This window comes from Tenrec ecaudatus, chromosome 16 (assembly GCF_050624435.1).
Source record: "Tenrec ecaudatus isolate mTenEca1 chromosome 16, mTenEca1.hap1, whole genome shotgun sequence".
NCBI lineage: Eukaryota > Metazoa > Chordata > Mammalia > Afrosoricida > Tenrecidae > Tenrec > Tenrec ecaudatus.
This window is the reverse complement of record NC_134545.1, coordinates 18,908,181-18,925,764: the sequence shown is the minus strand read 5'-3', so window position 1 is coordinate 18,925,764 and position 17,584 is coordinate 18,908,181. Positions and strand designations below refer to the sequence as shown.

General features: G+C 43.4%; 1 protein-coding gene across 6 annotated transcripts in view; it reads right to left on the bottom strand.

Moving 5' to 3' along the window:
- Positions 1 to 1,062: 1,062 nt before the first annotated feature.
- The window catches only part of LOC142429745 (zinc finger protein 77-like), a 31,753-nt gene continuing 15,231 nt past the window's right edge, over positions 1,063 to 17,584 (bottom strand). For 2 of the 6 annotated variants that reach the window (XM_075534814.1, XM_075534816.1), the window contains 2 exons: positions 12,858 to 13,008; positions 1,066 to 12,029 (listed from right to left, as the gene is read on the bottom strand). In XM_075534814.1, coding sequence (XP_075390929.1) covers positions 10,028 to 12,029; positions 12,858 to 13,008 — 2,153 coding nt within the window. In that variant the 3' untranslated portion in view covers positions 1,066 to 10,027. Of the gene's footprint in view, positions 12,030 to 12,857; positions 13,009 to 16,893; positions 17,271 to 17,584 lie in introns of those variants that run through there. The other 4 variants (XM_075534817.1, XM_075534819.1, XM_075534818.1 and 1 more) reach the window with 4 other exon arrangements.

Here is a 17,584-nt window from a genome sequence, read left to right as displayed (position 1 = left end):
GCATTTCTCCACTTCCACTCAACAAGTAGATCCAGGTGGTCACCTACCAAGAATTTCAGCCTGTTCTCAGGCTCCCTTTAACATTCAGTCCCAGAGAGTTTTCTTCATGGTTCCAGATTTTCTCCAGCTTCTGACAAAGACTACTGGTTCCTGAGTATTCCAAAGCACTGGGTGGGCCATATCTTTTCAAAGCTTTTTTATACCCACGAACTAAACCCATCTAAAAATCAAATTTTAATAGTGGAAAACAAGTGGGCTTAAAAACTTTCTATTTTCCTACTTCCCATATTTTCATCAGAAAACAACCGAATAAAGTGTGGCTTTATCTGACCTCTGGATAGATGAAGGAAAACACCACGGGGAGAGGTCAAAAAAACATCTACTCTCCATCTTATGATTTGTTTCTCCAGTACCACACTCCTGGTACCATCATGTATTAGTCTGGCTACTTTAGAGAAACAAATACACAGAAACTCATAATAAGAGAGTTTTATATGAAGGTTATACGAGCAATAAGAAAACATCCCAACCCAGTGCTTCCCAAGCCCACAATTCCAACATTAATCCATATGTCTGACATCAATCCACAAAGGTCTCCTCCATCTCACAAAAGACACTATAATGCCGATTGCAGGAGGAAAGCCGAGTCAGTGAATGTGTCAGCATCTCAGCGCTGGCAGGGGTTTCCGCACGGGTGCTACAGCACTCAGGGCTGCATCGGGGTAGGTCCATGCGGCTTCTCCTCAGGGATGTCTTGCAGGAAGTCATTCCTTGCCAGCTGAAGCAGAGAACTGGCTAATGCAGCTGCACCCTGGTCCGACCATCCCAAAGCAAGAGACCCGAGAAATCTAAAGGCGAAGCTCACTGAGTGACTATACCTCTGCCCTTCAATTAATCCTACATGTGTTTATCGGCCAGATTGGCACAATAAATTAACTAACTCAGCTTGGGGGTGGGATCTGCATGCACACTCGCAATTCTGTGGAGACATGCCCTGCTCCCCCAGTGCCATTTTCGCCCCAACCCCTTTCCCCCCCCCATCCCCCTGACCCTTTCTGTGTGTTGAAATGGCATGTCCATTCTTCGGTTTGGCCTGCCCCCCACCTGACTGCCTATCTCTCAACCCACATTGCTATTTTTAATAGGTTGACACCATGACAATTCCAAAAAGTTCATTGACGTCTATAGGTCTTGGAGATTTAATGAAGACATTGACTTACCATCTTCAAAATGACTCCAAAAGAAATGCTTCAAAGCAGCAAAATCAGATGCCCACTGGTGGCCCTACTGGGCGGTCCATTGCATTTGAGCTTAAATTCTACAACTCTTGGTGGTAAAAAGATGTGATCCATATTTGGAAGTAGCCTTAAATCCATATGGAAGGTTCAAATAAGTTAATATACCATTTGATTTCTTTTTGATTATGCTTAAGCTTGAAGAACATTCACTTCAAAACCATTTTATTGAGAGTTAATATCGATATCATATCATTCCACACTTCAACCCCATCAAGCAGTATTGCACAACTGTTACCACAATCAGGTTGAGAATGATTTCTTCCTTCTTGAACTCGTTGATAACAGCCCTTCAGCCTCCCTCCCCCACTGGACCCACAGCAACCCTTACTGGACTCTTGTCTCCACAGCAGAACATTTACATGCAGCCAAGTTGCTACGCTTAGCTACCGCTCTAGAGCAGTCCCAGGGAGAAGGCCCACTGGTCCACCGAAGTGGGGAATATGGGGAGATTATGCAAAACATTTCCAGACAACTGAGGAACATGTTTGGCATTTCAGGAAAGTAGCCAAACATCCTGTGAAGCTCAACATCTCTTTAAATAGTGTACCTCTCAGGGGGACATGACTAAGGCAACCTGGCTTCTTTTTTTCTCCAACATTTCTATTGGCACACAATTTACGTATCATACGATTGAATATTTCAGTCATTCAAACATGTCAAAGGGAACTGTACGAGGACGACATCTGTCTTAGAGGGTGCCCCTGCCCGCCATGGTTAAATCACCCTTTCAATGAATTGAGCGATCACTATCAGTTCTAGTGCTCCCTCCCCTCTCCAGCAGCATGGGGTTTTAAATCTCTACTACAGACACCACAAAAACAGCCGGAGGAGAAAAAAAAATAACCAGCATCAATCTAGCCTCTTAACAGAAGCCTTGGAGAACACATTGTTCTGTTAAATTGGTATTCCAGGATGCACACCTTCCCAATATGTTTGCTAAAGAAAAAATATGTGCATAAGCAAATGTGGTGAAGAAAGCTGATGGTGCTCGGCTATCAAAAGATATAGCATCTGGGGTCTTAGAGGCTTGAAGATAAACAAGTAGCCATCTAGCTGAGAAGCATCAAAGGCCAAATGGAAGAAGCACATCAGTCTGTCTGACCACGAGGTTAAGAGGGACAACTTATCAGATATCAAAGAACAAAAAAATTATATCAGTGGATGCCCACCTTCCTGATATGATCACTGAAGACAAAAGTGTGCAAAAGGAGATGTGGTGAAGAAAACTGATGGTGCCTTGCTATCAAAATATATAGCATCTGGGGTCTTAAAGGCTTGAAGATAAACAAGAGGTCATCCAGCTCAGAAGCAACAAAGCCCACATGGAAGAAGCACACCAGCCTGTGTGACCATGAGCTGTCAAAGGGATCAGGTATCAAGCATCAAAGAACAAAAAATCATATCATTGTAAATGTGGGTGAGTGCAGAGTGGAGACCCAAAGTTGATCCGTAGGCAACTGGACACCCCCTTACTGAAGGGTTGTGGGGAGGAGCTAAGCCAGTCAGGATGCAGGTTAGCAACGAAGAATCGTATAACTTTCCTCCAGTTATTAAATGCTTCCTTCCCCTCGCACCCCACCCACTATCATGATCCCAATTCTACCTTACAAATCTGGCTAGACCAGAGGATATACATTGGTACAGATAGCAACTGGAAACACAGGTAATCCAGGACAGATTACTCCTTCAGGACCAGTGGTGAGAGTGGTGATGCCTGGAGGGTGGAGGGAATGTGGGGTAGAAAGGAGAAACTGGTTACAAGAATGTACGTATAGTCTCCTCCCTGGGGAATGGACAGCAGAGAAGAGGGTGGGGAAAGATGTCAAAGAGTGTAACATATGACAAAATAATAATAATTTATGAAATATGGAGGGTTTATAGAGGAGGGAGAAGTGGGGAGGGAGGGGAAAATGAGCAGCCAATATTAAGTGCTCAAGTAGAAACAAAGGTTTTCAGAATGATGATGGCAAAAAATGTACATATGTACTTGAAACAATGGATGGATGGATGGATTGTGATAAGAGATGTATGAGCCCCCAGTGAAAAGATTTAATAAAAAAGGGGAGTGGGGGTAGGGTTAGGGATGGGGTGGAAGAGAACTGGATGTAGATAGCAAAGGAGAACATGAGGGATCCTTGTGATGCTGGAAATATTCTGCATTTGTATTAATGTCAATATTTTGGCTTTGAAATTGAACTATATCTTGCAAGAAGTCAGACAAACAATATAGAGGGTTGTTCTGAATTACGGTCACAACTGAATATGAATCTACTATTATGTCAAGCATAAAGTTTGAATTTTAAAAGCTACAGAAGATGAGAAGGAAGGAGAAGAGAAAGAAGTAAAAGAAGAGAGAGAAGAAGGAGAAGAAAGCAAGACAGTCTTGTGATCTTCAAAAAAACACCCCCTGAAGTCCCTATGGAGCACAGCTCTACTTGGACACACGTGTGGTCATCTTGAGTCTGGTGGACTCCAGGAGAGCCCATCCCCTTTGTTTATACAGAGCTGGTTTATATATAGACACAAGCATAGACAAGACAGACATATTGTACACACAGAAATGACAGCCCATGAGGTAAGATGTTAGCAGTCAGGGAAATGGTTAATGGGATGGGAAGGATTTCTACTCTCCCTGCTCTGTTTCTGAACTTTTGCAACCATCTCTGAATGGACAGATTCCCGTTTATGCTCCTCCAGGCCAGTCACCAAGTGAGGATACTGAACTGAGTAACATTCAGGTAAGGAAAAGTTAGGGCTAAATGGGGGAAGGAAGCCACAGAGGGCCAAAGGAACTGTGAGTCAGTGCCGAGCAGAGAATGTCCCAATGGCCAGGGCTTCTGGGGGGACCATCAGCACCAGAAACCTAGCACAGTCTGGATTGCTGACGCACTCTGACCTAGGGTCTCAGTGAAGGCGAGGAGCTCTGACGAAGCCATGGCTCTGGAGACCCCGCATGCTGTCTGCAACACTGGACTCTCACACAGCACAAGCTGGCGCCTGGCCTCTTGGGACCCTCGGCAGGCTGAGGGCAGAAAGGGAGTGAACTTTCATCTGCTGGGGCCCAGTCCCAGGTGGACCCTTGCTCCCCACCTGGAGCCCTGATCACTCTATCCAGGATTGCAATCAATTCCTTCTCCCAGGACCTTTTAGTGGAAGTCATGGTTGGGGTCCTTAGAACATCCTCAATGGAATTTTGCACTCATCTGTCTCAGGGCGCCATTCTGGGGATGAGCCGTGTTTTGTGTCCCGTGAAGCCTAGTTGTGGGCATGTGTGATTCATGTGTGACAGCTCCAGGGAGTGATGCCTGCTATAGAAGCAAGATCGTGCCATCTGCACATCACAGGTGGCGTGGCAGCAACATAACCTCCTGTCAACTTGAGTGGAGGGGTGGAGTCTAGCCTGTGCACAGGTCCTAGCCCATGAGGCCTCTGGATGGAAAATGGCGTCATCCTGAGCATTCTTACACTCCCATCTTATTCCTCCCGGGGGTGAGACACACTCTCCCTGTGAGGCATTCCTGTTGACAAGACAGGGGAGCAATGCTGATGCAGCCAGAGCCTGGAGCCGGAGGAGCCACGTGGAGACCCACGCCAGCGCTGACATGCCTCCACCACCACTGCATCCACAAGACTTTCCACCCATTGGCCTGTGATCTTCCTTCATTTGGCATTATTGCACGTGTTGTCTGAATGTGAAGAGGAATTCATAGATTGGTAACGGGCATTTGGAGTAATATCGGACCTACGGACTTGATCTGGACTGAGCTGGGATGTTTTCTTAATATACAATTGCTTTGATATAAACCTCTTTCTTACACACATCTGAGTGTCTTATCACTCTGTTTCTCCAATCAACCCAGGCTAACACGGGTGGTTAATAAACCTACCTCCACTACAGCTGCCAAGTCTTCTTTCCCCTCTTCAACAGTTTTCTTCACATATGATTGACACATCATGCAACTGACTAGTTCAATCGCATCAAGAAGAGTTGTACAGTCAGCACCACAATGAGTTTGGGAAGATTTTCTTCATTCTGGTATTAATCGTTATTAGCTCCCTATTTATTCCCCCACTTCCCCTACCACACCTGACAAAAATGTTCTATACATTTGCCTATTCTAGATTTATATACAAAAGCATTTAAAAAAACTAACTCACCAACTAACAAGAAAAACATAGTAAAAGAGATAAAAATCTCAATTGAAAGAGAGCAGAAATAAGAAAAAATCTTTTCAAAATGATGATGGTTGTGAATGAGGGGAAGTGCAGATTGGGGACCCAAGACCCATCTGTAAGCAACTGAACATCCCCTTACAAAAGAGTAGCTGGGAGGAAACAAGCCAGTCTGGGTGAAATGTAGCAACAATTAAGCATATAACCTTCCTCTAGTTCTTAAATGTTTCCTTGCCCCCCAACCCCTCTATCATGATCCCATTAGTAATTTACAAATCTGCCTAGGCCAGAGGGTGTACACTGGTATAGATAAGAACTGGAAACACAGGGAATCCAGGAAAGATGATCCCTTCAGGACCAGTTCTGAGAGTTGTGGTGCTGGGAGAGTGGAGGGAGGGTAGGGTGGAAAGGGGAAACCGATTATAAGGATCCACACATAACCTCCTCCCTGGGGGATGAACGACAGAAAAGTGGGTGAAGTGTGTAAGAAATGACAAAATAATAATTTATAAATTACCAAGGGTGGATGAGAGAGGGGGGTGTAGGAGGGAGGGGAAAACCGAGGAGCTAATACCAAGAGCTGAAGCAGAAAGCAATTATTTTGAGAATGATGATGGTAACAAATGTACAAATGCATTTGAAACAATACATCTATGTACGGGTTGTGATCAGAGTTGTATGAGCCACCAATAGAATGATTGTTTTAAATGATGACAACATGCACAAATATGCTCGACACAGTGGATGTTCGCATGGATTATGATAAGAGGTGTATGAGCCCCCAACAAAATTATTAAAACAAAAATAAAATATAGAGATGATAAAACATTCAAAACTAGAACAGATTTGGATGAATCATAAGCTACTATGGTAGGGTACTACATTTTAATCTGCCTGCATCGTTATCCACATTCCAATGTATTCTTCATGTTAGCAAAACTGTTCACATCCCTAGCCCATGGCCAGAGGGAATTCACCAGGGGCTTAGTCCCCGATCACTTAAAAAAAAGCAAACACTGAAACAGCTTTAAAATGGGTCCAAAAGGAGATCATGTAACAAGATATTACCTTTAACCTAATGCCATCTACCATAATCAACTTTACAATGCTCTGATTAAAGGTCCATTCACAGCTCTCGAATATGGTCGGACTAGGAACCCGTCTCAGCTGCTGCCTCTACAATGGTTCTCGATCTTCCTAATGCCACGACCCTTTCATACAGTTCCTCATGTTGTGGTGACCTCCAACCATGAAATTTTCATTGCAACTTCATAATTTTGCTAGTTTTAAATCATCATGTAAATATTTGATATGCAGGATATATTTTCGTTACAATTTGAATGTAAGGAAGGCATAGTGATTAATCACAGAAACAATATGTAATTATATATTAAGTATCTACTTATATTGACAAATAAATGGAATTTTGTTGTGTGGCATGGTGTAGCATGGGGAACAGTCTTCATGCCAGGTACTCCTAAGTGGGCATATCTGCAAGTGGGTGGGCCACCTAGAGACAGAGGAGTGCTGTCTTGGTTCCTAAGACCAACAGAAGTGTTTTTTCCAATGGCCTTAGGCAACCCCTGTGAAAGTGTCATTTCACTCCCAAAAGGTCGGGACCCACAGGTTGAGAACCGCTGTTCCAGAGCTTGTGGACAAACGTAAAGGTCCATGACGTTGGCACACTTCTAGGTTTTGATGACTTTGTCAACATGGTAATAAGAGGTGTCACTGCATTTGAAGTCACACCAGAAGGATGATTACTAAATTAGATCCGATTTTGCTAAATGGAGATAACATGTCTGTTCCTGGGGAAGGACCTGAAGTATGAGTGGATTTTCTTGTCTTATGCCTGCTTTTGTTTAGTTTTCTAAAGTCAAAAAGATGGATTTTTTTTTAAGATGGATTTTTTTTAACATTTCAATTTTGAGATATTTTGCTGCTAAGTTTCCCATTAAAGGGAACTATTTTAAAGATACCTTGTAAATGCTAATTTCTATGTACGATAATCATTATTATCTTGGGAGAATAAAAAGTCAACAGTTTGTTGTTGGAAGATGAAAACAAAAGGTGTCTTTTTCTTTTGGTTAAAAAAAAAAAAAAAGGAGTCCACCATGGAGTTGACCACATTATGTTAGATCCTGTGTGCTACCCAAGTTGACATGAAACTATCACAGTGAGTCTCTAGGCGATGTGCTGATCCAGTTCAATTCAAATCAGAGGCATCAGCTCAGAAGGCTACGGAGAATATTTTTTAGTGTCAGGATTAGGCTTGATAAAGATTTTGGAAGGACAAAGAACAATCAAGAATGCTTATAGGAATTCTACTCAAACTGGAAAGCACATTGGTCAAAGGGCCAGAAATGTTCACGTTAAAGAATTTCACTCGTTCTTTCTCATCTTTTCTCATCCCAGGTATACAACTGTTCATTCTTTCCATCAATTAAGCAAGGACTTTTTGAGAATTTCATGGGTAAACCTTGTGCAATCCACCTGTCCTGATCTTATCACTTTACACAATTTGACCCAGGGCTCAAAGAACCCTGAAAGGGGGGGAAAAAAAACCCCAAAAAACCCAGAAAGGGAACATAAATTGAAATCTTCAAGAACACCAGACTTGCTGAAGTGAAAATGTACAGAAATGGCTAAAATTCTGTGCATGGTATGCCAAGGGGGAGATCTTCAGTCAGGTATTTCCTACAAAAAGGTGTCTTCACACAATGGATGAATGTAGGGATTGTGATAAGAGTTGTATGAGTCCCCAATAAAGTGATTAAAAACAAACAAACAAACAAACAAAGGTGTCTTTAATTTAGTAGGTATACTTCTGGAGTTACATATGACTCGGTGACAGGACTAACACTGCATGTTGTTCAATCGCCATTCTTCTTGCCCGGGATTTGACCACTGTTAGAAACTCAGTGAAGCTAGTTTGTTTTCTAACTTGCCCACACCCTTTTCTCCCTTTCTAGTAGGCCCACCTCATCACTAAGGAACACTGGTCTCTATTCACTGGCTTACTTCTACAAGGAAAATTTCTTGAGCTCATGATCTACCTATGGATAATGTAAAAACTTTACTTCCACAGACTCCTTTTTTCATGTCTTTCAATCACTACCTAAACATCTCCCCACCACCACCATCACCCACCACCCACCCCCATGTATGTCTATGAGCTGCCACAGTGAGGACAGCTATCTATAAAAATGCAGCTGGGGCCCCTCTCCAGACAGTGCCTGCCTCAGAGGTACAGCAACTGGGATGCAATCTCTATTGTAAATTGCATGATGATGAGTGCAATGTACAAAACATAAGTTTAAAACACTTAACCCCACACAATCAAGTGGTGAGCTTGCCCTGGATGAGTTAGAGGGGGAGATTTTCCCCCCAACATATATTATTATTTTTTAATAAATCATTTTACTGGGGGTTCTTACAGCTCTTATAGCAACCCACACATCAATTGTTTCAAGCATTTGTATTTTTCCATCATTTTCAAAAAATCTTTTCTACTTGAGTGCTTATCAGTTTTTCCCCATTATCTCCCCCACACTTGTAAATCCTTGATAAATTATAAATTATTTTTATTTTCATATCTTTTGGGGGGCACGGAGGGCTCATAGTTTTAATTGTTGTTCTGAAACATCCCCCAAGGGCTTCCAATCATGATCTCTGCACACATCAGGAACACCAGGCAACAAGTCCAGGCCCACGAGCCAGCTAACCCGGTGATTGTCTGGCATGCACACTGTAGTCCAGGCTCAATCGACAGCGGGTCTTAGACACTGTCCACTGTCTCTCTTCAGCCATGTTTCTGTGTTCGTCTCCCTGGGGAGGGGGGGTTTGCTAATATGCTGATCACTGTGATTGGCTCCCCCTTTCTACCCCCTTCTCAGAAAGAGAGATTTATAAAAACCACTTTTTTCTATGCAAGAGGCTGATTTTTGAGACCAGGATTAAAAATGTTTAGTCACCATCCTAATAAAACCACTTCACGTGTTTTAATTCTCCCAGAGTTTCCCACGACCTTAGTCATTAGACCTCTCTCCACTGTGAGTTCTCATGTATTTAGTGAGTATGAAGACCAAATAAATGCGTTCCCACATCTTACATTGGAAAAGCAACTCTTCACTGTGAGAAAACCTATCCCTTTGCTAAATTCCTTACATTCTTCAGGCTTCTTTCCACTGTCAATTAACACACTTTGAAAGAGGACTGAGGAGTCACTGAAATCTTTGCCACACTCCTTACATTCTTAAGATCTACTTACTGAGTTCTGTTCAAGGATGGTTGAGGCACGACTAGAGGCTGTGTAGCCCTCTTAGGGTCATAAAGTTTCAACTTACTGTGAGTCCTTATGTTAGTGCGGTGGGATGATTGATCAAATGCTTTCCCATCCATGCTAGTCATAAGACTTCTCTCCACAGTGAATTCTCCTAGGTTCAGGCTGAGCACGGGGTGCAGGCGTGGGCCCATTCATAAGACCTCTGTCCTCTAAGTTCTTCTATGTGGAACGAGGTCTGATGGCTACGTACAGGCCTGGCCTCACGCCTTAATCATAACTTGCCCTCACTGTGAAGTCGCACATGTCTGGTGAAGGATGAATAGTGCTTAAAGCCTTTGCCACAATGCTTACATTCATAAGGCTTCTCTTCACTGTGAGTTCTCAGATGTTTCGTCAGGGACGTAGAGTACCTGAAGTCCCTGCCACACTCCTTGCACTCATAAGGCCTCTCTCCACTGTGAATCCTCATGTGCTTAATGAGGGACGTGGAGTACCTGTAGTCCTTGCCACACTCCTCACATTTATAAGGCCTCTCTCCGCTGTGAAGCCGCTCGTGCTGGATGAGGTGCGAGGCCTGAGTAAAGGCCCTGGCACACACGTCACATTCATAAGTCCTCGCCCCCCTGTGAATTCTCGCGTGTTTCGTGAGGGATGAGGAGGACTTGAAGTCCTTGCCACACTCCTTACATTGGTAAGGTCTCTCTCCGCGGTGAATGGTCTTATGGCGAGTGAGGCTGGAGGGCTTGCTAAAGGCCTTCGCACACTCGTCACACTCATAAGGCTTCTCTCCGTTGTGAACTCTCCTGTGTTCGGTGAGGGAGGCAGTGTCGGTAAAACCTTTGCCACACTCCATGCACTCAAAAAAGCCCTCCCCGCTGTGAATTCTCATATGCTTACTCAGGGCGGAGGAGTTGCTGAAGTCCTTCCCACACTCCTTACACACGTACGGCTTCTCCCCACTGTGAATCCTCTTATGTCGAATGAGGCTCGAGGATTGAGTAAAGGTTTTGCCACATTCGTTACATTCGTAAGGCCTCTCTCCACTGTGAATTTTCTTGTGTAAAATGAGGGATGATTGACGAGTAAACGCCTTGCCACACTCTTTACATTCATACGGCTTCAATCCACTGTGAATTCTTCTATGTACAAGGAGGTTTGAGGAGCGAGAAAAGGCTTTCCCACACTCCTTACATTCAAAAGGCCTCTCTCCACTGTGAATTCTCCTGTGTGAAATAAGGGGTGAGTGATGAGTGAAGGTTTTGCCACACTCCTTACATTGATAAGGTCTCTCTCCACTGTGAATCCTACAGTGTGCAATGATATCTGAGTAACTAGTAAAGGCTTTGTTACACTCCTTACATTGATAAGGCTTCTCCCCACTGTGAATTCTCCGATGTCGAATGAGGCCTGAGGATTGGGCAAAGGCTTTGCCACATTCGTTACATTCAAAAGGCTTCTCTCCACTGTGAACCCTTATATGTCTAAGGAGCATGTAGAAAAGAATAAATGTTTTCCCACACACCTTACATTCATAAGGCCGCTCTCCGCTGTGAGTCCTAATGTGTGCAGATAGCTTTGAGGGATAAGAAAAGGTCCTGCCACACTCCTCACATGCGTACGGCCTGTCTCCACTGCAAGTTTTCCTACGATGGATGAGAGATGAGGAATAGGGCCTCTCTCCACTGTGAGTTCGGAGGTGGACAGTGAGCTGTGAAGAATCACAAAAGGCTCTGCCACATTCCTCACATTTGTGAAGGCTCTCTTCGCAGTGAATTCTTTTATGCGCAGCGAGGTCTGAGGACTGACTAAATGACTTTCCACAGAGCTCACCTTCCAAAGGCCTCTCGCCACTGTGGGTTCTCATATGCCTTGCCAAGTGTGCAAACAGAGGAAAGACTTTGCCACATTCCTTACAATCAAAAGGCCTCTCTTCGTTGTGATTACTTGAGGGTTTACCAAAGGTGTTTCCATAGTCCGTCCAGTCCATCTGTTTCTCTCCAATAAGAGTTCTTGGCGTGTTGGAGTGAGGAGGACAACTGCAGCCTGCTCCGTGTTCTCCATCCTGATAGGTGTCATAGTCAGGGTGAAAACTACTGTGACGCTTCAGTGATGGTGAGCGGTCCGTAGAGGATTCTCCACAGTGAGGGGACCTTGAAGGCTGCAGTTCATTAGAACTTGGTTGGAGCAGGTGAAGGTCTGGAATCCAGCTGAGGGTCTGTCCACGCTCATTGTCCTTACTCATTTCACAGACATTCTGCTTGATGTGTCTTCTGCTAACAACAGTAGCACACCATTAAACACATATTGATTACCATGTCACATGACCATCACAATACACGTGTACTTTTACTCTGCATTGCTTCAACTCTCAAAGATTAAGTCAGCTCACAGAGAAGCTCCTATTCCTTTCACTCTATTTCCATCATACGGGGTTTTCTCATTGTACATAAATGAACTGTTTTAAATATTCAATATTCACATACACGTAACTATGGTGTGGAAATTAATAGAATAGATAACATTAAGAGCGACTATATACGAACACAAACACTTGTATATGTATATATTCTTAAACGTATCCATACACACTCACAGACACGGAGTCCATGTCCACTCAAAGTGACCCTGGGGAACACTCTGTGTTTCCGAGACTGTAACTGTGACAGAAGTAGAAGGTGACAGTAGACTGTAACTGGTGACAGATAGAAGGCCCTGTTTTTCACCCAAAAGGTCGCTGGTGGTTTCGAAAGGCAGACGGTGCTTTGAGCAGCCATACTGGGAACCCCTATGGCACCAGGCCCCTCTACAGCCATTAAGCTGAACTTCGGCTGCTCACCAAAATATGATCAACCCATGGCTCCGAGACATTGGGTGACACTGCCATGATTATTCAACAGTGCACAGTTTCAAATCTACACTATGATCCCTACTGTCCATATCTGTATGTGGAAATAGACATACACACATATGTACAAGTACTTATATACACATATACAAGGGTACTTCCAGAAGCTTGTGGGTAATATTAAATTTTCCCACAATTTTAAGACCTAGGGGACAGAAACAGCTTAAAGCACTGCTATCTAGTGAATGATACTCACCTCCCATGAGTGTTCTGCTTGTTATCCTGATCTTCCATGACATGAAATCCACATATTTCTCCTATCATGGAGGACAAGGTGCCATCTTTCAGGAATTGTACTGTTGTATTTTCAGTGGACAGTTTATCTCCATCATCAAGGCTTTGTGAAACTGAACAATGATACAAGTTGTAGTTTAGAAAGTAAACAAAAAGGAAGGGCATTACTCAGAGGACTGTGAGAAAAAGCAGTACAAAAGCCAATTGTTGTTTTAATACTTTGGCAGAGATCAAAATGAAATTGTCTAGGCAATTCTCCCATGAAGACTGAGATTGCCTCACACATCAGTAGGGGCTCATAAGAAGAGCTACAGAAAGGAGTGGGCGCCCTCCACACGGAATGCTCAAAGAGGGACACAGGGAAGATTCTTCTCCAAGAACCGAGGCGTGTTAGTACAAGGGGGACTTAAACAGTCAGTCTGGTGTTCATCCAAACACTAGAAATATAAAATGGTTTTAATTAGATTTCGTTTACTAAAAATCCAAAGGTAACATGGCTACCCTGGCACAAAACTCTGCTCCTATGCTCAATCTGTAGGGATGTGGGAACTCAAGAAGGCAGAGTGGCCCTTAAGATAAAGTAATGCCCATTCAGAAGCTTCACAGGCGGTAGTCTGTTGAGGCCAGACATTGAAGCATGGCCCAATTGAGCTTAGAGAAATGCATGAAGCTTCAAGGGGTGTTGGCTTCCCAAGGATCATTGCAAAAACTAGCTAATCTCTTCCCGCCATCCCTTATCTATCAATTTCTCCTACTGTGCTGGCTTCTCAGTGGCTGTGATGGGTAAGCTATCTCAGTGGTATATCAAATTCCGGCAGGGCCACCCAACGTATCAGGTTTCAGTGGAGCATCCAGGCTAAGAACAGACAATGATAAAGAATTCACCTGCTCACTTAAAAGGAAGTAGCTGCTGCAACCTTATGCATAGCTGGCAAGTACTGTCAGATACTGAAGGCCTAAAGATTGGAAGCAGCACATTTTGGGAGACAGTGCCTGAGGAAGGGCTGCATTCTCAAAGTAGTATCTGCCACTGTGACGTAAACGGAATGAAGCCTAAAGGATTGGCACTTTCAGAATCTTCACTGCTGATTGGCATGACTCAATTCAAGAAGAAACAGTGGTGAAAAGCTGTTAATATAAAGAAATTAGAATACGCTAAATGTGAACCTAGTACAATTAGGAGGGTTCACGTGTAAAATGGAAGGCATAAAGACCCTTATCGTAGGTTTTAGTGAGCAGAAATATACTGATATAGGACATTTTGAATCAAAAAAGCTTGATTAGCTATGCTGGGAATAACACAAACAAGAGGAATATCATGGCATTCAGTGTCACAAAGGACATTTCAAAATCGACTGTGAAATGCAATGCTGTCTGTGATAGGATTACGTCTATCTATCCACCTTCAGAAGATAGCCACAGATACAACTGTTATAAAGTTAATAACCAGGAAAACTAGTAAAGCAAAAACCGAAAAACTCAACAGATGTGTTCAGTCAGAAATCAATGAAACATGCAATCAACATGAATAGAAAATTATTGCAGATTGGAATCAAAGAGTTGGATACAACGGGGAGGGGAGAGTAGTTTGAAAATATGGATTTGGTGACAAAAAACTGGAGATCACAGGATAGAAGTTTGCGCGATCAATGACTTGTACATAGAAAATATATTTTTTCACTAGCAAAAAGATAACTATACACATGGACTTTTGCAGATGGATGCACACACACACAAAAAGGACAAGTTTGAAGAGACAATAAAAACACTGTTCAAGGGCTGACCATGGAAGTGCTCATATGTAAGTTCAAGATAAAGCTGAAGAAAATTAAAATAAGTCCTCGGAAGACAAACTAAGACCTGAGTCTTTTCCATCTGAATTTTAAGAACATCTCACATAGATCTGACAGACTGAACACTAAAGACGACGACGTGAAGAGCTGTGAGAGGACATTAAAGCTATCGCCCATGAAGGCAGCAAAATGTCATGGATGAGACCATGAAATATGCTCTTAATCGGCGTGTAGCTAAAGCAAATGGACGACGAATATGACTTCAAGGGGATAAATTAAAAATGTCAAAGGGCAGATCGAGAACACAAAGTAAAACATGATAATCATACATGTAAAAACCTAGAATGAGATCATCAAAAGGAAGGGGGCATTTAGCATATCTTAAGCTGAAAGAACTCGAGAAAAATCGATGCCTGAAGTTGCAATACCGAATGATTCTATGGGCAAAATATTGAGTGACGGAGGAAGCATTAAACAAGGATGGACAGAATATACACTGTACCAAAAAGTAGTCGACATGTCACCATCTCAGGGGGTAGCACATGAGCAAGGATCACAGGGTCTGAAGGAAGAAGTTCAACTGCAGAGGGAGCACTAGCCTTAAAAAAGCTCCAGGGTTGATGGAGGGCCAACTGAAGAGTTTCAGCAAGCTGATGACGCTCTGGAAGCAGTCACTTGTTTATGCCAGGAAATCTGGAAGACAGCGACTTGTCCAACTGACTTGAAGAGATCTGTGTACCCAAGTGAAAGAAAGGTGGCCCAACAGAAAGCTCAAATGACACAGCAATGTCACTGACATCACATTCTAGTAAAATGTTGCTGACGCTCATCCAACAATGTTTGCACCAGTGCCCCGACGGGGAGCTGTGAGAGGGTCAGGCCAGATTCAGAAGACACCTTGGAAAAAGAGCTCCCATTGCTGGCGTCAGATGGAACTTGGCTCAATGCAAGAATACAGAACACGGTTGACTTGTGTTTCCCTGACTATGCAGAGGGACTGGACTCTGTAGAGCATAATAAACTGTGGATGATAACCTAGAGGAGAATGCAGGGAGAGAGAGAGGCAGCTGTGAGAACACAACAAAGGGATACTGGATGCACTAAAATCAGGGAAGGTCGGGGTCAGTTGTATCCTCTCACCACACTTGATCCATCTGCCTGCTGAGCAAATCATCAGGGAAGCTGGATCCCGTACAGAAGACTGTGGCATCGGGATTGGAGGCAGGCTTATTAACAGCCGACCATATGCCTGTGACACAACCTTGCTTGCTGAAAGTGCCAAGGATGTGAAGGACTTGCTGATGAGCATCAAGGACTGCACTTGGTGGTACGGATTCCTAGTCTAAGGACAGACCAAAATCCTCACGATTGGACCAATATGTAACATCAGGATCATTGGGGTTTTTTTTGCAATTGCCCAATATGCATGTGAAAGCTGAATATTGTATAAAGAAGACTGAGGAATAATCGATGCATTGAAATTGTAGGTGGGTAGAAGAATACTAAAAGTACCCAGGACTAACTGTTAAGAGGACTAAGTGATCTGTTCTAGAAGAAATATGGGCAGAGTGCTCCTTAGAAGCAAGGATGGTGAGCCTCTGAAGACATCATTGAAAAGTCCATTTCCTAGAGATGGCATTGTGCTTTGTGAAGTGGAGAGACAATGAAAAAGAGGACGGCCCTCAAGGAGATGGACTGACACAGAGGTTACAACAATTCTGAGGATGGTGCAGATGACGTGACATCGGTTGTGCACAAGGTTGCTAGAGGTGTGAGCAGACTTGATGGCGCTGAACAACCACAAGTATCTTTTGTTTTTTAACAATAATCTTTTCCTGTGGTCACTGTGAGAACTTGCTTCGGTCATACAGTTGAAAATATATAATTTTCTCTTCATTGAATTTTTTAAGAGGTTTCTAGGTACGAAAACACCGTTTCCTCCTGTCTCTCCTTTCTAAATAAACTAAGAGTTGACTTTCTCAAGTCCACCGGGACAGAAGCTAGCACACCTCCCTGGTTTGCTGCTAACATTCGGACTGGTTAAAGTCAGAAAGGCAGGATGAGATATCTGGGAAACAAATCTGTCTCAACACAGAAGTAACTTTTCTCCAGTTTGTTCAAAGCTCATCCCCTTCATTCAAAATATCCCTTCTTCTAGAGCCCTTGTGCCCCCCGCCCTTAGATTTTATGTAAACTTGACTGTACCTGTGTTTAGGTAGTAGCGGAATCAAACTTTCAATTGGGTGGCAGTTGAATGATGTCTCTTTGGGGTGTGGCCTTTTGTATGAAAGAGACATGGAGTAGAAGCAAGTTCTCTTTTGGTCTTTGTCTTCTGCTTGCTGGGACTCTGGGCGTCCACTTACAGGTGGCCCTGCTACAGTCTGCTCCACACAGAGCTCTGCTGCCAACCTGCCATGTTTCCACCGACTATGTATCCGTGCACATCTCTGTATCACCAAGCCTGCGGTCTCCCTGCAATTTGCTTCACCATTCTGCACAATCAGCCTGCCCCACGTGAGTATAAACAGGGCTCCCGCTAGCTCTGGGCCAGGGACTTCAGTTGGATTGGACTTGGATGCCTTCTTGATGAAAGATTATTTGTTATATGATTAACTCCCAATTAGCAAGAAATTCAGAAAAAAATAAATTTAAAAAAAGTTAGAGTAAACAAAAAGGAGATATTACTTCTGGATATAAAGCTCTTTTACTTTTTTTTTGTTTTAATAAAGGTCTTTCTTACACATATATAATGTTAATGGTTTTGTTTCTCTGGACAACCAGCTAAATGCAAGCCAACACACTGGCCCAGGGTGAGGTCTAACTGTGTAGGTGACAGGCTGCTCATGAAGAAAGGCACATCGTAAGGCAACACTGAAAGGGCAACACCACTCCCCTG